Source organism: Molothrus aeneus, chromosome 18, assembly GCF_037042795.1.
Source record: "Molothrus aeneus isolate 106 chromosome 18, BPBGC_Maene_1.0, whole genome shotgun sequence".
Taxonomy (NCBI): domain Eukaryota; kingdom Metazoa; phylum Chordata; class Aves; order Passeriformes; family Icteridae; genus Molothrus; species Molothrus aeneus.
Window position 1 is genome coordinate 7,032,231 of NC_089663.1, and position 27,396 is coordinate 7,059,626.

The 27,396-nt window shown below is 40.8% G+C and overlaps 2 protein-coding genes across 2 annotated transcripts; one reads left to right on the plus strand and one right to left on the minus strand.

Moving 5' to 3' along the window:
• The first annotated feature begins 335 nt into the window (after positions 1–335).
• Positions 336–19,476, plus strand: DGCR8 (DGCR8 microprocessor complex subunit). Its single transcript, XM_066562146.1, has 14 exons — positions 336–445; positions 6,108–7,111; positions 7,525–7,687; positions 8,826–8,968; positions 9,664–9,946; positions 11,441–11,638; positions 11,989–12,090; positions 12,647–12,745; positions 13,129–13,211; positions 13,986–14,086; positions 14,481–14,587; positions 14,799–14,926; positions 15,208–15,321; positions 15,658–19,476. The coding sequence occupies exons 2-14, from the start codon at positions 6,386–6,388 to the stop codon at positions 15,739–15,741; spliced, it is 2,331 nt and encodes a 776-aa protein (XP_066418243.1). The 5' UTR covers positions 336–445; positions 6,108–6,385; the 3' UTR covers positions 15,742–19,476.
• A 958-nt stretch (positions 19,477–20,434) lies between these two features.
• On the minus strand, positions 20,435–27,394 carry TRMT2A (tRNA methyltransferase 2 homolog A). Its single transcript, XM_066562018.1, has 11 exons — positions 26,398–27,394; positions 25,609–25,717; positions 24,945–25,126; positions 23,994–24,108; positions 23,621–23,736; positions 22,946–23,057; positions 22,351–22,473; positions 21,984–22,059; positions 21,389–21,505; positions 21,109–21,205; positions 20,435–20,798 (listed from the first exon to the last, which is right to left on the minus strand). Exons 1-11 carry the CDS (start codon positions 26,991–26,993, stop codon positions 20,534–20,536), a joined length of 1,908 nt encoding a protein of 635 aa, XP_066418115.1. The 5' UTR covers positions 26,994–27,394; the 3' UTR covers positions 20,435–20,533.
• Positions 27,395–27,396: the final 2 nt, after the last annotated feature.

A 27,396-nucleotide genomic window follows, 5' to 3' on the forward strand; every position in this document is an offset into this window, starting at 1 on the left:
TAAATCAGTCTTGTAGTAATGCAGTAGTTTTGCTGCTTAAAGATACAAAACAGCGTTTGCAGGGAAAAGGGGCTTTTTTTTTGTAGCGGGTCCGTATAGGGCGAAAAGGCCCGAGCGGTGTCCGCGCCACACAAAGGATCCGCCCGCCCCGCCATGGCCCGTGCCCGTAAGGGCGGGCGTATCTCGCCTTTCTATTGGCGGAACGCGGTGACAGGCACGGGGACGGACCAATAGCAGCTGGGATTTCAAATCGGTGACCGCGGACGCTGCGCACGCCATTGGCTCGGCGCGCGCGGGGTCCCGCCCGCGGGTAGCGGAGGGGCCCAGCGCAGGCGTTTAAAGATGGCGGCAGCGCAGAGTGTGGGACGGCGATCGTGAGGCGGCTGGACTCGCCCTCACCCGCAGCCCCGGCACAGGAGCGACGGGGCCGCCGGGCATGGCCCAGGTGGGTGCGGGCCCCGCGGGGTGACGGGCAGGGCGGGCCTGCGCGGGCACCAACTCCTCCGCCGCACAGGCCGCAGCGCCAGCGGGCCCGGCGCGCTCCTGCCGCCTGCCCGGAGCGGCCCCCGGGCGCGGAGCCCAGCGGAGCCTCTCCCCGAGCACCGACATCCCAGCGCGGGAGGCGCCGCCCTGCCCGGCGGGTATTGCCGTGCGGCGCTTCACCTGCGCCCGGCCTGAGCGGCCTCTGCTCAGAGCTGGGGTTTTGTTTTGTTCAAGATTTTTCTTTGGTTGTTTTGTGTTTTGGGGGACTTTTTTTTTCGTTTCCCGCCTACCCCCAGCCACCTCGGGATTGTGTTCGGGAAGGAAAGGCCGTGTCTGTGCCCTCGGCCCCCCCTGCTCGGGGGTGATGGGGAGCAGCGGCTGCGGCCGTGCCTCCGCTCCGGGTGTGTCTGGGGAGGGGAGGCCCGGGGGGCTTGTACGGGGCCCGGAGCGGGGCTCGGCCCCGCAGCACGGTCGGGAAGAAAAGGCTCCAGCGTGTGTGAGGGCACACAGGGACTTGTTTAGTTCTGGTCCATTGAAGGTAACGTGATGTCTCTATAACTCTCAGGATTCTTCTTAACGTGTTGTTTCTGTTAATAGCAAATTATCTCCTTCAGCCTCTGAAAGGTTAATTCTCCCAGCTTTCTTCATCTTTTTTTTTTTTTTTTTTTGTTGGAGACAGTTCGTTCTTTTTTACCTCCTTTCCTTAGGCTTCGGGTTTGTCTACAAAGTTTGTTTGCCCGCTGAGACCTGGATACCCAGGCGTTGCTCGACCATAAACTGAACTTGGGTGAACACATTTAATTTCTTTATTCCGTTAGGTTGCGAGTTAAGGGTCTTGGAATTAGATCTTTTGTTTTGTGATTTGAGAGGTTGTTCTGTTTGGGTAATTAAACTTGGGGGCTCCTGTTTTTAATTCTGGATGAGAAGTTGGGTTGCTAGGCAGCTCCTTTTCATTATCAGGATTGTTTTGCTTTTTTAGAGAAAGAGAAGGGATTTTGGTTGCTTGTGTCTGTTGTTTTTCTTTTCAAGTAAGAAGCTTACGTATGATGGGAAAGGAAGAATATATTTTCTCTCTCCTAGGCTCTGATTTTCGCCTTCTGTAAATCAATTTGTTGTCTTACATAATTAATCAAGCCATCTAAACCTTGCCAGAAAACTGCTCAGGCTCTAAAAGCAACTGTTGTTTTGCCATTTCTGAGGATGGCTTTCCAAAATGATGTACTCTGTTCGTTCTGAAATGGAATGAAGTGTTAAGAACTAGAGAAGTTCTTGAGCCTTGTCTGTATTTGTCACTGATAATGTTATTGTTGGGCTCTTGCTGCATTTTCTTAACTGGCCTTGGTGACTGACTTACACAAAGTGGTTGTTTCGTTCAGAATCTTTCTACACTAAAGCTGATAATGAGAAGAGCTGAGTTCTTACATGCAGTATTATCTTAAAGGATATTTTCTTTTGGTACTTTCTGTTCTGGTTTAAAGAAAATAAATCCAGTCTCTTCAGGTTTTGTTTTGGGTTTCTGGGTTTTTTTTTTTTAGCTGTGGTAACAAATAGGATTAACTTATTTCTAGAATTGTACGTGTTGAAAAGACACAGTAGGTATAATGAAAAGAAGGTAGATGACTGTGAGTGGGGAATTACTTTGGCATGGGTTAATGGATCAGCACCTGAGTTGCCATTTGTGGCTGGAGGATGAGGAGGACTTTGTATTTGGTTAGCAAATAAGGACAATTTGCTCTGAGCCTTTTGGGGTCCACTGAATGTGAAGTAAGCAGTCTCTGGCACAGTTTCTTTTCAAAAGTGACTTTTTGAAGAGAGAATCTGTGGTATGCTGTTCACTGCTGCAGGTACATGTATTTGTAAAGAAAATATGTTCTTTAATAAGTTCATTTCTAGACTGCTGACCTGCTGTAACTGAAAGGAATTTTTCTTTGGGTTTGGCCGATGATGGTTCCAAATTTTAACACTCTGGGTATTTTCTGCCTTGAAAAAGGATACCCTTTGCTCTGTGTAGTTCTCTCCCATCCCTTTTCTGTCTGACTGTGGGGATGGGCAGTGATACTTGCTAAACAAAGTTGGGGTTTTTTTTGTTTTCTGCATTTAAAGGACATCTGTAAGACAACCAGGCTTAGATTACTCTGCTTTCTCTGGGACCTATGCCGTTTGCTATGTTACATTTATATGCCCCCCCCCACCCCCCCCCCATAGCTGCATTGTTTAGTTTACTTTGTGACATGAAACTTTTTAAAATTATCAGCTAAAATAAGAGTAAGCAGTTAAAAATGTGGAAATTCCACGTGCTGGTGATGTGCAGAACATGAGCTGTGTTTGTACTGCCTGGTGCAGCTGCCAGTGGTGTTCTGTCACTTTGGAAGGAATCCTTATGGAAACTGTTATGGAACTCGGTGGAGCCTTGGAGAATTAAATGTTATTTCAGGGCAATTCAATGAAGGGTGACAATAGGAAACTGACTTATGTTACGCTGTAACTTGGTTTGCTGAGCTTTTTGTGTGTGGCTCTTATGTTCCCTTGTCTGAGGCCCCTTTGGCTGTTTGTAACCTACAAGCTCATGTAACTCATTTTGCCTTTTCTCCCTTTTGTCTTTTCAATACCTGGTAGCTCAGTGGTTTTGTTGCTTTGTTTTGTTTGTTTGGGTTTTTTTCCCAGCCCTGATAGAAAGGGCATATTGTAATGTCAGCTGGCAGGGAAGTAGATGGGAATTGGACCTGAGTTCCACTGCTTCTGCCTTGCTTTTTGTGCTTCTAGGCAGGTATTGTAGTCCACTGGAACTGTACAGCTACTGTTACCTATAATCAAAGGAGAGAAAAACCCCTTGTTTTTTAGTGTTAGAATAGTAACAAACAGACCTTTCTTTGGAAGCTTTCAGGTGTCTGGTCATGATGGGCACACCTGGCACCAGATTTCTGCTATTACAGGGTTAATTAATTAGGCTATAACAGGTACATCCAGGAGGTTCAGTTGCCACAGTAACCCATCCCTGGGTCAGCCCCTTGGGGTTGGTCCAAGGGTTCTCTGCCCGCTTCTTGTTATGTCTTATTGTAGGTCCCCTACTTAGAATAAGACTAAACAATATTCCAGGAATGTGTTTAGAAGGTCAGCTTATTGTTCTAAAATCTAAGGGAAAGGGTAGGAAAAGTACCAGAGTTAATTAAGGAGCTATATAACTATATAGTAGTAGTCTAGAGAGCTGCAAATATATGAAAAACATATAAAAGGCAAAAATCTTTTTGGCATCACTACCAGACTGTTACCTTACCCTAGGGATGTGGCAGGTTCGTGGCTGGAAGTGGAAGAAGCTCATTTGAACCCATCTTGGTGTAGTACCTCCTGACCTAGTGTGTGCTGAGGAGCAGGCAACCCTGGCTGTGATTTGCTGTTCATCATTCAGCCATTCATGGTTTCACAGCCAGCAAGAAAGGGAAGACAACAAGAACAGAATTGTTACCAGTGCTTGAATAGAATAACAAGGCATCTTTCCTGCAAAGAGCAGAGGTGCTGTGTCAGTGAACTACCCAAGCTGGGCAGGTAAAGGTTAAGTTCTGTTTTGACATTGGTATAGCTAAAAGACTTCAGCATAGGAACAGGACGTGTATCGGGGTCTGGAAGTGGCATTCACCATCATGTCTTAGCCTTGTCAAAGAGAAATCTTTCTTGTTGGACTAGGGAGCTCCTTGAACACAAGGGAAGGTTTTGCTCTTTGAAATTGTAGAATGCTGACTTCAGTATTCCATTTCTGTGGGAATTCTGCTTGCTCTTTTCAAGAGTCTTCTAAAGACTCTTTAAGATGGAAAAATTAGATGACTTAGGCATTTAGTTTCCAGGAGTTACTGAACTCATGCTGTGACTTTTGATTCTTTTGTTCAGAATTAAGACACTGATGATTTACTGTGAAGAATTTAATAATTTGTCATTCACTTTTTTTTTTTTACTTTTAAAATCTGAAGGTGAGGAAATTTATAGACAAATTTATCTAGGGGTGTTCTCTACATTATACATTCCAGAACCTGTTGGAAGATGAAGGAATTGGTCATTGTATTGAGATAATCTTGTAGGATAGAATGGAATTAGATATGTGGAATTGTCTTACTGGTGAATGAGCCATTTACCAATCTGAGAATGAATGTGTTGGTATCAGAGAAGATGGGATTATTTTAGAGTTCTTACCACTTTTTTTCCTTAGCAATTATATAGTGTATGTCAAACTCAGCGTGTTGGATGTGTCACAATTTTGAGAAGGTTTAAAAAACCCTACACACATCAAAAAAACACCACAAAATATGAATTCTTCTGCTGCCCCAGCAAAACTTGCTTTGTTGCCATATTAGAGTTTGCTCTATATTATGCTTTCTTCCAGCTTCCAGGTAGGTAACTTCTGTATATTGCTGAATTTTAATTGATCCCATTACAACTTCTGATTCCCAGCTTTGTGCCTTGCCCCAGTTGGTGTTTGGCTATTGCTGTTGGTTTGTTCTGCCTGGGCTGGCATAAAGAGACATGGGAGAATTACCCTTGGTTTCTCTAAGTCCCTCATGACAACCCAGACCTTCTGCCCTGTTGCCTTCCATGTCACACATGAGAGATCTTGGAGCTCGTCTTTCCAAAATACTTGGGAAGACTCTCTCTGCTAGCTGGGAGTACCTTAAACAGATTTATGCAGCTGTCTGCCTGGGGCAGAGTGGCAGTGCTTCATTTCTAGGTGTAGGAAGATTTAAACCCGGTTTGGGCTGGCATGGAGGAACTTGGAGAAACCAAAATAAGCAGGTAAGAAATGATCCTTCTTTTCCCCAGGTGCTCATGGTCCTGCAGAGATGTCAAAAGTATAATTGAAGAAGCCATCATAGATATGGTAGAAAGAACCACCTAATGTGAAAAATAAGCCTTAAACAAACACTCCCCATGCCCTGCAAAATTTCCTAGAGGAATTGAATCCTTTTTCCAGGTTAAATTTCCTAAAACATTGGCTTCTAAATAGCTTCCAAAATTAATTTGAACTTTAATGCTGTGTATCTGAACCTGAATTCCTTGGACATAACGAATAAGTAGTTCCATAATAATACAAAATACAAGATCAAATGTCTAATATCTGGTTATCTAGAGAGTAATTTTCTGTGATATTTTAGTAAATTGTGAGATTTCAGAAGTAGCTGATAACTTAAATTTTGAAAAGCCATGACCATAGTCTTTAAAATCTTGTTGGTTTTGCAGATTGTCTTAAACTGTAAGCTAGTTATCCTTTCTGCTGTGTGGGTAAGTATGGCTTGAATACCAGCTTGTTTCAGATTGTGGGAGAATTTCCCCAAAATGCAGATTTTAGTCTGTCATGCTTAATGCCCTGCCTGCTAACCAAGCAGAGATAATCAACTAATCATAAAAGCAACTGTGTTAGTCAATTCTTGTGCTGGTGTACAGCTTGAGCAATAAAACCACTCTAGTTTTGGCCTCATTCAAGATGGTATCTGGGTACCCTGCTTTTCTCACTGTAAAAGTGTCACTCTTCTACTTGAAATTTATGCTAGAAGAGTGACAGGTGTTCTTTCTGCTTGGGATACCATTTCCATTTCCTTCCTCTGACAATTTGTTTTGTTTTCTTTTGTTTCCTCTTGTAGGTTGAAAGAAGAAAAGGAGACAAGCTTGTCCAGTGAAGATGCACTCTTAGTCTTCAGCTATTTAAGCTGAATGCATTGTGATTTCCAATAATTGAGACAGTGATTCTGAAAGCTGTCTACATTAATGAAAAGAACAATGTAGTCAGCTTAACTGAATCATCAGTGTTGCATATTGAATAGGACATGATAAACCAATCCTGATGGACTTATGCATGTTAGGAATATAGGGATAAACATTGATTAAAGCATTGTTTTTTTTAAAAAAAGTAGTTTTAAAAATGGAGAACTATGAAAATGTACCACCCCTCCCTAAAGAACCCGCAAGAGAAATGAATGTGGAGAATGTCCCTTGTCGGCCACCTCTGCCGCCCAACGAACAGCCTCCACCGCCTCCCCTGCAAACGTCCAGTGACGCAGAGGTAATGGACGTTGGCTCTGGTGGTGATGGACAGTCAGAAACCCCTGCTGGGGACACGCACAGTCTCTGCAGAACACAGCAGCTGCTCACAAAGGGATCTGCCTGCTACAAAAGTCGTCTTCTCATAGACCCCAACAGTAGCGACCAAAGCCCCAGAACTGCTCGTCACGCACCGTCAGTTCGAAAGTTCACCCCAGATCTTAAGTTACTGAAGGATGTGAAGATTAGTGTTAGCTTTACAGAAAGCTGCAAAAGCAAAGATAGGAAAGTTCTGTACACTGGAGTTGAGCAGGATTATAAGGCAGATACGGAGTTTGGTATTAATAATGTCAATGGGGATTTGCATGTGTGTCCTTTCGGTGGTAGTAATGGTAAAGCTGCAGGGATAGGGGGTGAAAGTGATGACAAGAAGGATGATGAAAATGATATTGATCAGGAAAAGAGAGTGGAATTTGCAGTTCTGGATGAGCTAGAAGACTTTACCGACAATTTGATGGAAATAGATGAAGAAGGAGGAGGGTTCACATCTAAAGCAATCGTTCAAAGAGATAAAGTGGATGAAGAAACCTTGAATTTCTCCTATGAGGTAAGTAAATCCACAGGTCTTTGCTGGGTAAGAGGTTTCCAAGTGGCTAGGAAAAAATATGCAAAGAATAAGCTCTTCTAGAAGTGTGTAGTACATGAGTCAAAACCACAGAATTTTTAGAGACGGACCTTTGGCTGAGAAACTGTAAACTATTTTAGTTAAACTTCTAAGTTGTGTTGCAGCTGCTATAGTTTTCTGTAAAAACAGCCTTTAAAAGTCTTCTCACACAATTGCAGTTCATTTTATCATCACAAACTTATTTTCTTATTTTTCAGTCTTTTTACTGGAATCACTGGAAATTTCTAGTTTCTGTCTGTGTGGAAGTGCATATTAAAAATGTCTGCTTTCTCTTTGCAAGGGAAAAGGGAGGTTGGTAGGCCCAGAAGGACAGTGTCTGATGAAGTCTCTTTCAGGATGACTTTGATAATGATGTGGATGCTCTGCTGGAAGAGGGTCTTCGAGCACCCAAAACCAGGAGACTGGATAATGAGAAATACGGTGGTGAAAGTGATCACCAGTCTGATGGAGAGACAAGTGTGCAGCCAATGATGACCAAAATTAAAACTGTGCTGAAGAGTAAGTTCATGTGCATTTAATAAGTAACTGTGGGTCCTGTTCATGGCTTGTGTCTGTAGAACAAAAGTTTACCCACAAGCAGAGTGTGAGACAGCAGTTTGTGTGAAATTGTTGATGTGTTGGAGAATTTTATTGTTGGGAGGCTTCTTATTGTGGGATATGATTTTTCATGTTCTTAAACAGTGAATTTGACTTTTGCTTTTGATCTATTGTATGTAATAATATGTTTTAGTCTGTGGATTTGTGTAAAATAGTGAGGTGAACAAGGGTGATCTGGGGCTTTTATCTCTGGACATTCTGGCCTTTGTCCTGCTTTAGTTACACAACCTCTGCTGGTGAAACTGCCCCATGTGAGGTCTCCAGGAATGCAATCTAGGTTAAATATAATAACTTGAAAAGTCAGTGGCTTACATTTATCCAATTTCATTGTGTTAGAAACTGCTAATAAAGAAAATCTGAGAACACAAACACGTCCAGAAAAATGCAATGGAAAATATTCTGAATTAGAATTAAAACTTAAACATGTACTAGAGAAGTATTTTACAGCTTCAGTGTATTCTGAAATAAAAAACCAAATCACTTTTTGCTTCAAAATTGTATAGTAACAGAGGATTGCCTGGAAACTTCCAGCAAAGACAAATAGTCTCTGATTTGTGATTTAGAGAGACATGAGACCTTGGCTTAGTGATGAGCCCTTTGCTGGCACTTTGGGTCTGTGGAACTGGTGGTATTTCGATGCAAATTTATTCCTGAGTGCCAGGAATAATGGAAAATGAAGTTGTTTCTGAAGCAACTATGACTTTTCCAGTAAATACTTTCCAGTGTGCTTGTGGTAAGTATAAAAAGACTAAAGAAAAGAGAATTCAGTGATGAAACAAACAAATCAGTCTATATAAAAATTATTGCTGCTATTGCCTTTAGTTGAGAACATCATGGAATCTGTAATTTTGCAGGATTTAGTCTGGGTTAGAGGCATATACCTTGTTATTAAAACAACGTCTCTCTACTAAACATTATTAATCTTGTTTCAGTGCCTTTTTATTCTTTGGGACAGAAAAAGCAATAAATAAAAACCTGGATTTTATTTCTATTCTTCTAAGCAGTCTATCCAAGTTTAAAGCCATTATTTGCTTTAAAGGTCGTGGCCGCCCTCCTACAGAGCCTTTGCCAGATGGATGGATCATGACATTCCATAATTCAGGCATTCCTGTATATCTGCACAGAGAATCTAGAGTTGTTACCTGGTCTAGACCTTATTTTTTGGGAACAGGAAGCATAAGGGTGAGAGCTGTCAATTTTTTAAATACTTAACTAAGATTTAAAAAATTAGATATATTCCTGAAAGCCATTGAATATTTTTGTGCTTTGACAGGTTTGTTTTCAGTGTTTGAGTTAAGATCCTTGAAAAATAAAGTATTTTGTGTTTGGAAATCTGATACAATTTTTCTTAGGTGCTTTGCTTTACTGTTTGGACAGTTAAAGTGAATGAGATTATCTTGTTTGATGCCTTCACTTTCCTAGTGTGGCTGCAGAATTGGGGGTTTATTGCACCATGACCTATAGCTAGGGATCATTTATTTGTAGCTATAAATTAGCCTGAGCTGTGGCTTATGGTCCACGTTTACAGAAGTAAGGATATGACATTCTTGCAGCCAAGGAATCTGCAGAAATTGGATTTAATGCCATGGGCCCATGCCTCGGGAAAGCTCAGTGGATTTTATGAAAGCATGCAGTATTTGCATGAACAGATTGTAGTGGAGCCAAAGCAGCAGGACTGTGTCGGTGTCACCCAGTGTGAAGGTCCCCCAGGAGTGGCCCTGCTCAGCTCTTGAGTTAGAATGACTTCACTGACCCAAGAGGAGCTTGAGCCTAGACTGAATACAAATAGCTTCCATCTTGCTTGCATCTTTTGGGTTTGAGTTTTGCTTTTGGTGACTTTGAGATACTGAAACCTTCTGTATTATTTATATTTGCAGAAACATGATCCTCCCCTTAGTAGCATTCCCTGCTTTCATTACAAAAAAATGAAGGAAAATGAGGAAAGGGAACAAAACAATGACATAACCCCAAATGGAGAAGTATCACCTGTAAAGCATCTAGATAAATCCTCAGAACTGGACTGCCAAACAGAAGAACCAGATTCCACTGCTGCTGATTCTGGGCCTTTAGATGACAAAGATCCCTCTGGGGGAGATGCAGCACAAGGAGCTTTGGGACAAGTTAAGGCCAAAGTTGAAGTATGTAAAGATGAATCTGTAGGTATGTATGGGAAGTAGTCTTTTCTTGACTTGAGTTGGGGTAATGGCATTTGGAAAATTTTATTCCAGACTTGGCTGCTGAATTATAATCTTTCCTGAAACCCTGAGAGTCCACATGGGAAGGTTTTACACAGAAAAAGTGAATATTTTGGTAGTTTAGACCTGTAGAATTTATCTCAACATAAGAATCAGTTATGTCAGTGTGTTCATTTGCTTTTGTCAAATGTGTTTGTGTGACTTCCTCAAGTAGGAAGCACTCTGTATTGGCTGAGTTATATCTGTTTTCAGGATGAGCTCTTAAGAGAAATGGTGTAGTTAAAGTGTATTTCTGTATTTGCACAAGTCTAGCAGACTTAAGTCATGCAAATATAATTGCACTCATACAGAGGGGTGTGATGCTTCATTATTTTATTTATACAAATCTGATAGCCTCTACACAAAAAGTTGTCCAAAGAAATTATGCCAAAATCACCACCCAATGGAGAGGAACTTGAAGAGGAAGCTCACGTGTGAATTTATCAAATCTTATCACATCTGCATACCCAAGAATCCCATCCATTGCTGCTGCTCAGAGTATTGGTATGGGTCATAGGCTGCCATTTGTCTTTGTAGTGCTCAGACATAAAACTTGTCATTGTGTGTATTGTGTCCACTCCAAAAACCATGCCAAAACATGTAAAAAAAACCCCAAATTATCAATATTTAGCTTCAAAATTCAAGCCAGGAAGCACTTACTTTTCCACATGAAGTTCACCTGTCTATCTCTCTCTTTAAATAGGATCTGTTGTGTATTACTGAAAAAGATACTGAGTGATGGAGTATAAGTGTGACTTGCATTTGGAGTTCCTTGTGGAAGGAAACAATACCAGCAGCTTGCTTTTGTTTGTTTACATCTGTGGATGCTACTCTTTATTTTTGCTGATTATATTTGCAGACTATCCTATAAAGGAGAGAAGCAGCTGTACTGAAAGGGAGCAGTGTTTTAGTACTCTGTATGTGAATTTAATGTGTTAAATTCTGCATAGAGGCTGCAAACACCCATGGAGTTCATGGAGCATCACTGTACAGTGTTTAATGGTACACTACATAGTAGGCAGGCAGCAGCAGTTGGGTTTGGCTTTGGGAACTGAGGCTGAAAGCACAACTGCTGTGCTCACTGTGTACCTTGCTTTAGGTAAAGGGAAGGTGATTGGATGTTCAAGCAGACCAGTTACTGGTGTTTTGTTGCAAATTGTGTTGGGTATTAATGCTGGTTAGGGATTAGGAAAATCATCAAGTGACAGAATAAAATGCTGTTTTGTTTTATTTTTTGTCTGGTTTGCACTAACATTTTGCATTTAATATAATAGGAGAACTTAAAATTACTTCTATTAGTCTAAAACTGCATCTTAACCTTTTGCTCCAAGTCTAAGAAAATAATTACAACAGTGGAAATAGAGAACTTAGTGCTTGTTCAGTGGTGAAGCAGAGAGAGTGACTTGGTGGTGTTTCTCAGATCTGGAGGATTTCAGACGCTACCTGGAGAAGCGTTTTGACTTTGAGCAAGTGACTGTGAAGAAGTTCCGCACCTGGGCCGAGCGGCGCCAGTTCAACCGGGAGATGAAGCGCAAGCAGGCCGAGTCCGAGCGGCCCATCCTGCCGGCCAACCAGAAACTCATCACCCTCTCTGTGCAGGATGCACCCATCAAGAAAGGTGAGCTGCTCTGGCTCCAGGTCACACACGCTGTGTTGAAGCCTAATTCAGCTCTAAGCTTGACTGAAAATAAAAAAATCCTGTAATGAGTCCCCTTAATTCCTGATCCAGTATTTTGCCCATCGTATATTACACAGGAAAGGAAAAATATTGTCAAAATATACTTTCTATTCTAAAGACTAATTTCTAAACAAAGATATTTTTATTTAAGGTTACAGTCCTGGTAAGTAATGACTACCTTCAGCTCTTGTTACTGCTGAGTGTTGCTCAGTATTGATTTCTTTGTAACAAATTATCTTTCAAAGACTGGAACTAATGAGCTTCTTCCCTTCTTCCTGTCTTTTTTGCAGAGTTTGTCATTAATCCCAATGGGAAGTCTGAAGTTTGCATCTTGCATGAATATATGCAACGAGTCCTAAAGGTTCGCCCTGTTTACAATTTCTTTGAATGTGGTAAGTCTGTTTCCTTCAACAACTCTATCCCGGTCTTGATGCTTAATCAAGAATCCAAAGATGTTGTGTAGATGAAAAACAGAACTGGAATCAGGTTAATACTGGGGTATTTCTCCCCAAGTGGTATAATGTATGTTCCATTAATTCTTGCTTTTCCTTTTTATTTGGGGTTTTTTTGAAGGTACCTTATAAATATTCAGAATTATGCTATTCCTGTATATGCAGTATATAATACAACTGAAATTTCTATATCAGAGTGTGTAGCTGTTGTATTCACACCATGATGCAAAAAATTTGGAATTAGTATTTAAGTTCTGGCAGATTACCAGTGGTCTCTTAAAATATTTTAAGTTCTTTATTTGGAAGATTGAAGTATATGGTGGTAAGTCTGTTAATGGAAAACTGTTAGTTAAACAGTTTTTCAGTCTTCATGAAGAATAAACCATTTTCATCCCTCTTGAAGCTGAAATGAAGAAAACAAATCTTGATAGTGGTGATATTTCATGTATGTCAGGAGTTCCAAAAAGCTTTCTTTACTTTCCTCCTCCATTTCCAGAGAACCCAAGTGAACCTTTTGGAGCCTCAGTGATTATTGATGGAGTAACCTATGGGGCAGGAACTGCCAGCAGCAAAAAACTTGCCAAGAATAAAGCTGGTAACTTATTTTTCTTTCTCAGTAGTAACTGCTGAATAGTTTCTGTTTGCTTTTTTGTACCATTCTGGGGTTCCAGGGGCCATAGTGATTCAGTACTGGGGTTTGGCTGTAAGAGCTAGGGGGTGATAATAACTCTTAATTTTTGGTCTTAAAGGTTCTATGTCACCTCTAAAATGAGACTAGAATATTTTTCCTTTTGTAGGCACTTTTTAAAAGTAGTTTCTTCTTATTTTAATTAGTTATCAAGCTGAACTAGTAAATTTTTTTTCTCTTGAAAAGTGTAAAGAATAAATTACTTACCAGAAGAAAATGCCTGACAATTTTTAGGTGAGACGTTTTTGTTTAAAATAAACCTAATCAAGATGTTTAATCACTTTCTGCAGCTCGAGCTACACTGGAAATCCTTATTCCTGACTTTGTTAAACAGACCTCGGAGGAGAAGCCCAAAGACAGTCAAGAACTTGAGGTACTGAGCTCATGCTTCCTGGCTGGCATCATTTGAGTTTGTTTTTAAAACGTTGCACAGTTAATATCAGAAACATTACTGAAAATTAGTAAGATTGTTTTCTCAGTCAAATGGAAGTGTAAAATCCTCCATTTAGAGCAAGACTTAGGGCAAAGAGATTATGTTGTTTTTTTCTATTGGAATAGATCAGAAAATTCGCTCTGATGCAGAGAACTGGTTCTTTATTGACCAACAGGTCACTTACTGAACACCTGAGATGTCCCAAGGCACCAGGCTGCCCGTGCTGCCCTGCCTGTACAGGAGTTGTTTGTACCCTTGCTTTAACTTAGAACTGTATTGTATGCCCTGCACTACTGAAATGGTCATTCAGAAAATGCAGACAATTTTTTCTATTCTTTTAAATAAAATACCAAATGTGCCAATAGCTCTTCTGTTCTCTTTTAGTAAACCACAGCATTTTGGTAAATAAAGTTTCATAATTTGCCAAAATAACCTTGTCCTGAGGGAGAAATGATGATAATTCATAAGATTGTCATTTTTATGTACATATTGAACGTAAGATTGGAGTTGAAATTTCTCTCTGCAAATGTTTGATTAAGTGTGACAGTTTTAATGATGTTGCTTTTAACCCATTATGGATTTAAAACCACTTTTAAAGTGCTAAGCACAGAGCAACAGAACTGATTTAATGTAGCCAAGGAGAAGTTAGGTTTAAGGCCAGTATTAGGGTTTTACTTGGACAAAGCACAATAACCCTTTTCAATTCCTTTGCAGTATTTTAACCATATCAGTATTGAGGACTCACGGGTATATGAACTCACCAGTAAAGCTGGACTCTTGTCTCCATATCAGATTCTCCATGAGTGCCTTAAAAGGTAAAGCTGCAGCGTGGGGACCATGTGTGGTGTGAGGTGTTGGCTCAGGAGCCACTGCTGCTGTTTGTCAGGACCCTGCCTGAGCCTCAGAGACACGTGCTGGGGGCTGACCTGGTTCATGCTGAGTCCTCTTTAATTCACATTTGCTGCTCGTGCCTCTTTGGAGATCAGGATGGAGTTGTTGGACAAATGTATTTTATTTTCTCTCATACAGGGTTGCTTTGTCATGTAACTCAATTTGCTGATGTAAAAAAATCTTTGTTAATTAATGCATAGACATTTATTATTAATAGATCTTATTTCATTGCAATGACTGTCCAAGATGATAACTGCACCCACTTCACTTGTTTATAGTTTTACTTAGTATGTGATCTTGATTGTGTTTGTGCTTAAGAAACCACGGAATGGGTGACACATCCATAAAGTTTGAAGTGATTCCTGGGAAAAATCAGAAGAGTGAATATGTCATGACTTGTGGCAAGCACACAGTGCGAGGCTGGTGTAAGTACAGTAACTGGTGTGATGTGTCAATCTCCTCTTTCTCTCTTCTGTTCTCCTTTGCTGTCCATTCTGAGGGTGCTTGTTCAGAGCCTGTTGTGTGCTTGTTGTGCTCTTCTCTGGTGTCTCAGTTTGTGACTAACTCAGGTGAATATTTGTGGCTATCATCACATAATGTGCTGGTATTGACACATTTCCATGGTTACTTTTACAGGCAAAAATAAAAGAGTAGGGAAGCAATTGGCTTCTCAGAAAATCCTTCAGCTACTGCATCCACACGTGAAAAATTGGGGCTCTCTCTTGCGAATGTATGGCAGAGAGAATAGCAAGCTGGTTAAACAGGTGAGCTGGCCTTTCTCTGAGTATAACCTACCCTGGGGCTGGAGTTTTGCTTCTGGATTTCTAAATTAAGTTACAACAAAACTTTAAGGTGCCTGGATTTCATTGACAGTAATAATTGTGTTAATCTTGCATCTCCCATGTCAAAATTAAAGAACCTATTTAACTAACTCATGGAAGTAGATGTTCCTACTTAAGGAAGTAAACTAACTACAGACTAAACTATAGAAATAAAACAGACTAAACTTTGCTCCACATTAATTTTTTTTGATTCTGTTGAATAGGAAACCTCTGACAGAAGTGTGATAGAACTTCAGCAGTATGCCAAAAAGAACAAGCCAAATCTGCACATCCTGAACAAGTTACAGGAAGAAATGAAAAAACTGGCACAGGAAAGAGTGAGTATATATTCTGATATATTTACAAACTGCATGGATGTTATGGGTCAGGTGTACCAATGATCAGGGTTTTTTTGCTTATTTTACACAGTATTTGAAGTAAAGAGAGCTCTTCAAAATTTGACTGGGGTCTGCTTCTGTGGAGATTGTCATGCTGGCTTTTAAAGTGGCTCATAACTTGATTGTACCTACTTCTGTACATTCATTTTTAACATCAGCCCTAGTCAGCCTCTTGCAACAACTGACATCTTTGGCTAAAATGGTTCAGAATTTTAACTGTTTTATGATTCTGTTCTCTTTATGACTGTGTGGTGGGGGCTGTTTTGTATTTTTTAGGAGGAAACCCGAAAGAAACCCAAGATGACAATAGTGGAATCAGCTCAACCTGGTAGTGAACCTCTCTGTACTGTTGATGTTTAATGAGAAAATGTGCAAGTGGGGAGCAATAACACAAATGGAGGAACTAGATTTTCAACAATTATTTAAGAATTGTTTGCTGCAGAATGCAAGATAACTTTTAAAATCCAAGCTGCTTCAGTTATGCATTGTTCGTTTTGCATCATCAGGGCAATATTACTTTTTCCTAGTTTCTTTTTCTTTGGTTTTTTTTCCTTGTTTAATACCTCTGAGATATGTACGTTTAAAGAACTGATCATAAAGATCTCTACTGGGGCAAATGCACAGAGGACAGGCATGTTCACACAGGATAAAACCAATCAAGCACTTTCTCCTGGAAAGCCATCCATGTTGTTTGGAATGGATGTATTTTAAGTATGAAATTCAGAATATCTATGTACAGGTTGAAGCTGATATATATATACACATTCATATATATGTATATATAAAAGAAGTATATGTACATCTTCTTGTATGAACATGCCTAGAACTATTTTTGTGAAAAGTTTTGTTGCATTTCAGCACATAATAATATGCACTGATAAGACACTTTGGTGACAAATACAGGAAAGTGATGAGCAATGTTTCTAATGCCATAGGATTAGGCCAGTAATGCTGTTTCTTTTTGTCTTGTTTCTTGTCTCCTGCCAGGCTTAGTTATTTGAGATTAGAGGATGCAGATTTTGTATTACTTGAAAAGAACAAGAATACCTGGTAGTGTTAAGAGTAACAGGTTGGAGACTCAAAATTACTGGGGTTTATTTTCAATGAAAAAAGCCTGTGTTAGTTTACAGATCAGTTGAACAGGGAAAATATGGCCCCACTTACATGATTAAAGTAAAAACTGTAATTTGAAAAGCTGTTTTCAAAGCTTGGAGCCAAAATGCAGCTGATGATGGTTGATAGTCTGAAAATATTTTGCCAATGACTTTCCACTCCCTTTTCCCAGCAATAAAACAATTTCTCATTTGTTTGGTGTCAGATTGCATCTGACTTGATCAGTTAAGTCTTAATTAATTTGCACCATAAAAGCAAGGACTTTAGAAAAAAAATCAACACAACCCTTAAGTCTGACTGCAGCAATTTAGATTTTTAACAAGTTTTTGTTTTTACTTTTTTAATTACATTTTTAGTTTTTAAAGAAAGCGTGTAACTTCTGCAATGAAAATTAGAATGTAGATTTGGAATATGACATAGAGTAATAAGTAGAATGAGACCATAACCGGTTATACTCATAAATAAGAAAATCACAAATATGCAACTACTCTTGAAATACAATCCTGGCAAACAGGCAGTACTCACTGTGTCATCTGAGGCTTTGTTAAGCCAAGCACAATAGAAATGGTGTGGCTGTGTGAAAGCCCTGCTCCGCGGGTTCCGTTCTTCACACGGGCTGCTCTGGGTGACTGCAGGAACTCTGCTCCTGCAACCCTTCTTGGTTTGGTCTTAAAGAACAGAGCGAGAGCCAAGCTGGGGCAGGGCTGCAGTGACTCAGCCAGGAGCTGCACTGCTCCACTTTTACACTCCTTCTGCTCCTGTTGGGAATGAAAGGTCAGTTCTCTGTACCTGCTGCAGCTCCTGGTACTTACATTGACAGGGATCTGGGGGCTTGAGGGGTTTTTTTCTTTTGTTTTGTTTTTATTCTGATTTTGGTGTGGTTTTGTTTTTTAATTTACCATGTTACATAGGGAGTGCTGCATTATATTGAATTTAGTGCCTACTGGATTTTAAAAATGTTGGCATCAGTATTGTAAGACCTCCTTTTAACATCACACATTACTTTGGAAATACGTGGATTTTAATTTATATTTCGAACTAGTGTTCTCTAATGTTCATATAATGTTAGAGGTTAAACAGGAGAAGTCCATGGAGTCTTACCTGTTTCTGTGTTTAAGTGATATGCTTGGAGGTCTCTGCAAATATGAATCCACACATTTTTTATTATTCTATTTAGCTTTTTAGTTCCATGAGTTGTAATCCTGTTACAACAGGATACGGGTAGTTGGAAGACAATATATAAACTATTATTTAAAGAAGTGGCCTGTCTAAAAAAAAAAGAAAAAATACACAAAAAAAACACTGCCTCTGCTTTTTTTTTTTTTTGGTATAGCTTTAATGAATCTCCATCTTTTGAAGGGTATATAATATTGGTGCAGTAGTGACAAGCAGCGATTGCTGTTTGTCTCTTTTCATTGTTTTTATTGGGACTTTTCTGTTTTCATAAGGACAGGGCTTTTACCTTCTATGCCTAAATGTATTAGATAGGTTTTATTTCAGCTTGTGTTTTCAGCGGAAAAATCTGTACTTGGATGGCACTGTAAAAGACAAATCACCCTTGTAGATCTTTTTATTTTTCTGAAATCAGAATGTCAATGCATTTGCAGGTCACCTGCAGAATATCCATAGATGCCTCACTTACCAATTTGTTTTCATTAATTTTAAGAGGATTGCTGTATTACCTCAGTCTGCCACTATCAGAATCACAAGGTGACCATTGCCCTTAATTAAAACATCCAGAGATTTCATTGTGAACCAAAGCCTAGAACGTATATTATGCATTCTAAACAAAAACAAACGTAAAAAGATGGTATTAGACCTTGCTGCAGCCTTTAACTGGAGAGATGTCCAGAAAATAGCGCAATAACTGCTGGAACAAACAATGTAACTGCTGTTATGTCATTGTGAAGTATTCTTGTGTTTTAATGTTTACTATTGTTTGGAGTGTAACAGTCTTGCATTTGCACATAAGCACGAGCTGCTGTGATAGAGGATAGACCATTGCATTAACTTCAGCTTCTGCATGAACACTTACAGTGTGATTCAAGATGTATCCTAAACTTGTCTTGTAACTCTTGTGTGTTTTCTAGGTAATCGGCTGTAAAGGTTTAGATCTGATTGTATGAATGCATAAAACTGCTACTTTTGTCACTGATACTTGTTATTTATCCCTTCTATATCCAGGGGAAGATGGGTATTTTTATAGGGATGGAGTGTATTTTTAAGAACTGTTCCATCCTTTGGGGATTAGACAGATTTTGCTTTGCATATTATGTGCTTCTCGACAAAAGTGTGATATACTGACTTTAAGGATTAAATTTGTGTGCATTCAAATCTTCATGGTACTGACGGAAAACTTACTGTGACTAGTCAGATGCTACCTACTGAAACACCAGTCATCAGCTTTTTTAAACATATTTATTAGACAAAACTGAATTAGTTGGGTACTCAGAACTTTGGAAAGACTATTATGCATAAACTTAACTGTTGTATGTAAACTTCCATTCTCCTGTGATGCTGTTAGGCTTTATACAAATAATATTTGTAACGTCCAAGTATTTAAAAGCATCATGATTATCTTATTAATTCACTAAACCGTACTTTGGTTCTGGAGTGGAATTCAGGAAGTGATAGCCTCCTAACTTTGTGGGAAGAAATGTGAAGTGCAAGAAGCCATGCTGTTATTAACCAAATAAAATTATCGGCGACAGTATTTCAATGTGTATCTGAGAACATGGGAAAACAAAGCAAAGTTCATCCTTATGGCCCCAGCAGGTAACAATGGTTGCTGTTTCGAGTTGTGTTGGGTGCAGTTGCTTGGTGCCAGTGCTAAATTGGTACAACTACAAAGCCTCATTTTCACTGAGCCTCTGCTTGCTTTTTTTCTGCACAATCATGTAATCCTCTGTGTTCGGTCTTTGAGTACTACATGTGTATTTTTCAGACAATTAGTTTCGAGCAATAAAGTTTGATATTATAAAATGTGCCAGTGTGATCAGTATTATGGTAGTGTAAGCATATATAGAGAAAGGAACTCTTATTCTTCAAGTCCTCTAGGTATTTTTAAAGAGAAATTAGATCAGTGCAGCCTCATTGATTATGGAAATACTCAATCACTTTTTTGGTGAGGAATTGAATGTTTACATGTGTATAAACACTTGGAATGAAATGAAGTTACCTTTTTTGAATTGGGATTTGTATTTTTACTTAAACCATGGCAAGGCTGGAAATGTTCCAACTCAAAGTGCTGGTTTTTGGTACCTGTTGGGTGCAGGTACCAAACACTGGAAAGGTCTGGTATCAGCAGTGCAGTGTAAGGTGCTGCTGTTGGCACAGCTCAGTTCTGGCTGTCAGTTTGCAGTGGTGAGGGCCTGCCTTGAGCAAAGTCCTCTCAGCTTTAGCAGTATGGTGTAGGAAACTTGCAGCCTTTATTGTCTTGCTACAGTCTGAGAGTAAGACTGACTTCAATTGTGGCAAGTGTAGCATTTTTATTAGACTGAGTTTGTTACTTCCTAATATTTAGCAAGTAAATTATTTTTGAAAGGGTTAATCTTAACTTGCATACTGAAAAAACAGGGCACAGTTTTGACAGGGGTCAGAGAATGATGAAATACTGACAGGTAGGTCCAGGTCCCTGTAGCAAGATGATCTGCTCTGGGAATTATGGGTGTCTGTATATAAATATATGTATGTATCTAGGCAGGAAGGGAAAAGCAGGATTTGGGCTAATTTTATGTAACATCCTGTCCCTGGAAGTGTCCAAGACCAGGCTGGATGGGGCTCTGAGCAACCTGGTGGAGTGGAAGGTGTCCCTGCTCCTGGCAAAGGGGTGGTTATGAGATGATCATTAAGGTCCCTTCCAACACAAACCCTTCTGGGAACTGATGATAATGAAATTTAATTCAAATTAGGATGATGAAATAAGTTGGAAGCCTTGCAATTACTCCGTTGTACAGAGATTTATTGCCTGCATGTTACAGAAGTGATGTTACCGATGCAGTTGAAAAGCAAAAGTAGTTTCTATGAAGTCTCTCAGGAGTTAGGGTGAGGCCCCTCTTAGACTGCAGTCCCCATGGGCAGCAGCTGCCTGGCTGGTGCCATCCATGCCCTCGGTGCCACAGGCTGCTGCTGGGATCTCAGTGGCAGCAGGTGCTGCTGCTGCAGAGCTGCCATTGGCGTATTCCACCCTCTCAAAGAAGATCAGCAACTCACAGTGCCTGGTCTGAGGGAACAGATCCACAGCCATGGCTCTCACGGGCCGGAACGAGGCTCCTTTCACCCTGTTGGAAGGGGCCCGGCACAGGCTTGATGGGGAAGGGAAAGAAGAGCAGGGAGAAATGTATCAATGTTAGTACACTGCTCATCCCTGCTGCTCTTCTCAGAGAGCTTTTCCTTCCCTAAGCCTCAATTCCATGATAGGCTTATTCACTACCCCCAATATTTCCATTATGACCATTCCAAGCCAGCTGCTGCAGCTCCCAGCTGTGTCTGGTGAAAGGTAAGCCTCAAGGAACATGGCTTGCAAATAACAATCTAGCAATGGGCCCCCCTCCTCAAAAAACAGTTTTCTTCTTACTACATTTAGTAAGTCAATTTAATGCAAGAAACACTCACTCCACAAAGTTATTCATTGCAGCTCTGGGATTGCAGGAGACATAGATGAGCTTCTTCAGATGTTCAGCTCTTCTAAGGGCAAGAATTACCTTGGAATCTAGATGATCAAAACCACAACAGCTGTTTACTGATTCTGTGTGCATCAAGAGCCCCACAGAAAAATGCCAGGTTATACTCAGCATGAACAAAACTGCTGCAATGTTGCTCCAAGCTATACCTGAAGTCTTCATTTAATTTATCTCAATGGTGTTTGCTTTGACTTTAGCCCCTGTGAACTTACGCAGCCCTGCCCGCGGTGGATCTACAATCGTGATCAGGTTCTGAGGAGCCAAAACGTTCATCAGGGAAGGAACAATATCTTCTGCCTTCCCACAGTAAAATTCAATATTATTCAGTTCTGTAAGAAAAAGAAAAGATGTTATCAGTGTACTTGTCTAGTCAAAGCAGCTCTTGGTTCTTTACCTGGGATATTAAGTTTTGATGCCTCAAAAACACCAAATTGTTTATTAACTTAAACAATCACTGTTAACTTCAGACCATTCAAACAGTAATTTGAGCATCTTCCACTGTCTGGACTAAAGCAAAAGCCACCCACAAACACCAGCTATGTTAATGTTTTCTTTAGGAGGGTAGCTGTGGTTTCATCTCATTTTTACACTGAAATTAATGTTTTACTTTTCAATTTAAAAAAAAGCGCTGTTCAACTGGAAAATTGATCTCATGGGTAACAAGGTGTTTGTTTTCAAGAGCCACTAAGTGTTTAACCGGGACAAGATCACTATCAACATGTAATTCCAGGCTGCTTAGATAAGGTAAAGAACTGGCTGCAACTACTCCTTACCAAACAAAGGCTTCAGCATTTCAGCTTAACTCACCATTAATCTGGGCATTTGCTTTGGCATCCTGCACAGCTTCCTGACAGAGCTCAATTCCAATGACCTTCTTCACTCTCTGTAGAATCAAAGGAAAAAGTTCCCCCTGTGGTCTGTAAGTGTGAATTTAACCATTTTTCATAACATCAGCACTTAACAGGGAATTGAACTCCTACCTACCCTGCTTAACATAAAGGTGAGCTTTCATAAAGATGTGGTAAAGCAGCTGCAGGCAGCTCAATTACAAAATAATTCAAAAAATTAAGATATAATCTGTTGTATTTCACATACATTAGGTATTTTCTTCCCTTCTAGCCACAGTTAAAAACAGATATAAAGCAGCTTCTATCCAGGAAGAGAAATTGCCAACCTTTGCCAAAGAAATCCCAATGGTTCCTGTCCCACAGCAGATGTCCAGCACGGTGCTCTCCTGGCTCAGTTGTGCCCACTCCCCAATGGCAGTGTACAACACTTCTGCAGCTTGTGTGTTCACCTGGGAAATTAAGTTTCCAATAGATCTACTTCTTCATAAACAGTAAATATGTTTTAATGAGGCTCAGTAAAGCATGTTTCCTTGTTTCTAATAAACAAATCATTATAAGCTAAAAACACAGTTTAAAGTGTTGAAAGGGCAGAAATAAGTTTTGGAAAAGGAAACAAAAATTAGTAATACAAGACTCTTGAACTGTATTATTCCATGTTCAGTGTTACAAAAAGCTGCCATGAAATAGGAGGAAAATTATAATGAACTAGTAAATAGAAAAAGTTATCTTCAATGTGCTCCCATCAAGCTTACAGTCATTCACTGCTTTTGCAGCCAAACACAACACTTACTGCTATTATATCACACCAAATATATAAAAGGTTGAATTTCTAGGTATGTAACATCTTGTTCCACAGCATTAGTCAAGCTTCAGAGCATTCATGCAGATCCAGTTAAATGAGCAGCTTCACATCATCCTTACTTGAAAAAATGCATGAGGAGAAATTCTAAATTTTAGGCCAAGGAGTTCTTCATATATGTACTTATCACCAGCCACATGCTCCAAAGGCAAGTCTTCTAGATTGGGAGATTTCCTGGGGGTAGGGGAGGAATGGGGAGACAAAATAGAGGGGGAATCAAAACCAAAAAAATAAGAAAAATATGTTTGCTACAATCTTTACCAAAGCTGTAATCATCCTAAAGCTTGCAGTGCTACATCCTAAGCAGTACCATTTATCATCTGCTCTTGGAGACTCTCCTTGGCCATTATGTCTCAGAGTGTGCAAGGACCTCCACCATCTCTAGATGAAGATGGTGTGAGCCTTGTGCTCCGTGGAGGATGGGGAGATTGAAAAATTCACATAAATAGGGAAGAAAGGCAGATGTTACTTGATAATAACAAAGATTCATCTACTGCAATAAACACTTCCATAGCTTGACAGCCAGCAATGGCCAGTGGGTTCACCCACTGAAACTCTTGCTGCCTTCACCCAGAGAATGGGAAATTTCAGGAGTCTCTTGTGGCAAAGGTGAGTAACTTAAACAAATTAGTAACAACTGCTGCTACTTCTACCAAGTAGATAAATAATGCTATGAAATGTGCAAACATCAAAAATCCAGACACCAAAATCCCTCAAAGCAAAGTCAACTTGCTCACCTCTGTCCTTCCTCCACAAAGTACAGGGAAGTAACACCACTGCTCTTTCCTGTCCCTTCTGTGAAGTATTTTGCCAGAGAGATTTTCAGGTCAGCTAGCTCTTCTTTACTCAATTTCTAAAGTTTTCATGTGAAAGAAGGTAGAATAATCATTTTAGTGACTTCAAGATATAATTTAGTGTATACTTTACATAAGAGTATTACTTGTTCATTTCCATGTATCAGATTAGTCCAAATAGAATTAGAGCAGCGTAGCAAGTTAAACCACACCAAGTAATTCTTCTATTTCTGTTTTGCATGCACAATTCATAAAATCCAGTTTAAGCAGCTCTAAAGCTGAGCCTGGGCTGCCCATTAGCTATCAAGTGAACTACCTGAGGGTTGAAGTAAGCAATGGCCATGATGTGGCCGTGGCGGCTGGTGCGGACCGTGAGCTGCTTCCAGTGGCCCTCGTAGGTTTCGGGGCTGTACACCGAGTAAGGAGTCGACCTGCAACGTGCAGAAGCTCAGTCACCTACACAGACAACTCCTTCTTTGTGTGACATTAAACAGCTCATTGAATCAAAAGAAGTGATGGAAAAAATGCTGAGTACAACAAGAGGGTACATTCATCTGTCAAACAAAGAATGACTTCCAGCTAAGGAAGACTGATGGATAGTATCTCCTAAAGCAAAATAACCTGTCCCTCCTTCACACAATCCTCTTGCCCGTTTTAACCCATGCAAAATTACAGAGGCAAGAGGCAGCTCTCACTGCATTCAGAGAATGACATAACTGTTTATAATGCTTTCATTAGCTTCTCTGCTTCACACCAAGTTCAAATCTTCCATCTTCATGATTCTTCTGAGGTTCCATTTTTTTGCATTGAACTACTTTTTAAAGAATGCATCCTTTTTTCTAAAAAAGTACTCATTTAAATGTGCAGCTTTTGGGTTATTCCTTTCTGTAGGATGATGATTCTCATCCCAGAAAACAATGGATCTTGGTAATTAATTCCTCCTTTCAGAAGTGTTTTTCTGAGTGCTTCTGTACAGTTAGTGGAAGAAGGTCCTGAGTAACACACCCTTTTCCTGCAGACTCACACATCCCCTTGCTTGCAGTGAAGCTGTGTTCAGCTGGCACCTGCCCCCATCTCTAAGCAGCTGAGCAGGAGCAAGGGCAAAGCTCCGCATGATGCAGGCACAAGGCAGAAACAAAGAACTGCTAAAATGTGAGACTGGTAGATCTTAGATCTCAAAGCTCAGAACAAACATGAATTAAATTTATAAATATTTTTGATTAAGATATCAAAACCTTTATGGATAACTCATTTTACTTATGCTCACCTTATGTAGTCTTGGAAAGCTTTTACTACTTTTTTGGCAATAGCAGGAATGTGAATAGTATCAAATGGCTCCACTACAGCACATGTACCACCCTTATATTTGCCAAGACGACAACCCACAGTTTTGTCTTCTTGATTTACACCAATCCCAATCAAGAACTCACATTTGTTGCGATATTCGGTCTAGATTTAAAATAAAGTTATGTAAGATATTTACACAGCATTTATTTGTATGCCAAGTTGCTCCTGGAAAAAATCTCATGTGGTTAAATGCATTTGCAAATGGACACAGGACATTTAGCTCATATGGACAATACTGATGGATTTTGATGTGTGTGAACTAACAGTAATAATGAAAAGGTATTAGTAAAATCTTGTTATTGAAAAAGCAAAATATTGCCTCTGTTGAGGAATGTATTAGCTTACAACACAGGCTTGCAAAGACAGCACATTCATTTTAAAGTTATAATATCCAGTTATCAATTTATCTGCTTCCTGTTAATATTTCTACACAGTACTTACAGGAAAGACAACATCTAAAATTCATCACTTATTACAAGACTGAGTCAAATACTCAGTTTGTCCAGTGTCTTCTTAAGACCAAATAATGAACATAACCCTCTGCTCATTAACCCTGTTCCACACTTTACCTGAGATTACATTACCTGCAAGGGTGATGCTTTCACTCCCTCGACTGGGCAACATAATTTATTAAACTTCTGCTTCTGCAGGAACAACCAGGGTAATAAAGCTCTGTTGTTATTTCCTATTTCCCTGCCGAAATCAGAAACAAAAAATGTAAAGCACACATTTAGAAATATTGAGGTCAAGAATTGCACAAGACTTCTTTTCTGTATAGGGCACAAAAAAGAATCAGAATATCACATGGAAGAGTGTTTCTTCCAGATTTTTTTAACGCGGAAACCCTCTCCAACTTCATAAGAGCTGTAACCTGAAAAAGTAAGGGTTAAATGTACTGGTTGAATTATGGTTATGTACTGGGTTTATCAAGGTACCCATGCACGGCAAGAGACAGAAGTGATACTTTGATCTTCAAAGACCAAGCATAAAATTTTGAGGGGATTTTAAAAGAGAAAATCCTAGTAGTAATTTGCCATCTCTGCAGACTGATTCTCTCTTACACCATGTGACAATGCCATTTTTTTTACGGGCACAAACATCCTTCTACTTATGGAACAACAGACTTTAAACCCAATTTCCCTTTACTAAGCAATCTTTTGAAGGTGACCAAGAACATCAATAGCAAGTTTTGTCAGATGGAACAGCTTTTAAGCTGTAGCATCGCAGATTATCTTGTAATTACTTTGACAGGAGATCCGAGCTTTGACCTACCTCTAACTCACTTCAGTTTAGAGGTATCAATTGCTGTGAATTTAGCTATATCCCATCACAAGGCCAAGTCTTGTAAACATTACGTTACAAACAGGAATTACTTTGTCAGCTTCTGCAGCACTTGCTCGCACTCCTGCTTCTTCTGGGCCAGCTGCGCCTCGTAGGGCACGTTCCACAGCGGGGTCACCACGTCCGCGATCCGCTTGCTCAGGGGCTCCTCTCCGCAGGGAGCCGGACGCTTCGCCTCCCCCTGCTCCGAATCCTCTTCTTGTTTCCTCTTCTTGGCGATGGGGTCTGCCTTGGGCTTGGCCAGGCGCACGCTGAGGTGGCGGCTCTTCCAGAGCGCGCCGTGCAGCACCCGCATGGCCTTGTCCCGCTCCTCCTCGCTCTTGAACGTCACGAAGGCGAACGTCTGCTTCCCGAAGAGTTTTATCTTGTGAGGGTTGAGCCCGTACTTGGCAAGGAACTTTTTCACATCATTAAACCCAATGTACTTGGGCAGGTTCTGTATCTCTACTTTATAAATCTCGGAGGTGAACAAGTCTCCCTTAATGTATCTGTATACGTCGGGGCTCTCCGCGGGGTCTTCCCCGGCCTGGCGGTCCGGCTCAGCCCCATCTCCAGCCTCCGCCACAGGAGCCGTGTCGCGGTCGGGGTCGCAGCGGTCGGGGTCGCAGCGCTCGCCTTCCTCCGCCATGGTCCCGCCACCCCCTCAGCCACCCCGCGCACCTCCCGAGGCGGGGCCGTAGCCTCCCGGACGGGCCGCTGCGATGCGAATGACGGTAGAGGAACGATCTGGTTCTTTTTTAAGCGCTGCCCCTCAGCGCTGCCGCTCCTCGCGCCCGAAAGCACCCGCGGCCCTTAAACACACTAAAAACAGCAGCTCACACATCACCGCTTCCCTCACGCGGGCGCCATCTTGGGCCGAGACGCGGGCGGTCGCCGCCATGGCGCGGGGGGTGATGGGAAAAGCGCCTGGGAAACGGGACAACAAAAGCGCTTCTCGGGGGGCGGAGGGGCCGCGCCGGCGGTCGGGACCGGGGGTCGGTGACAGGGCCGGTATCGGGGCCGGTTCCGAGGACCCACGGGGGGATCGGTGT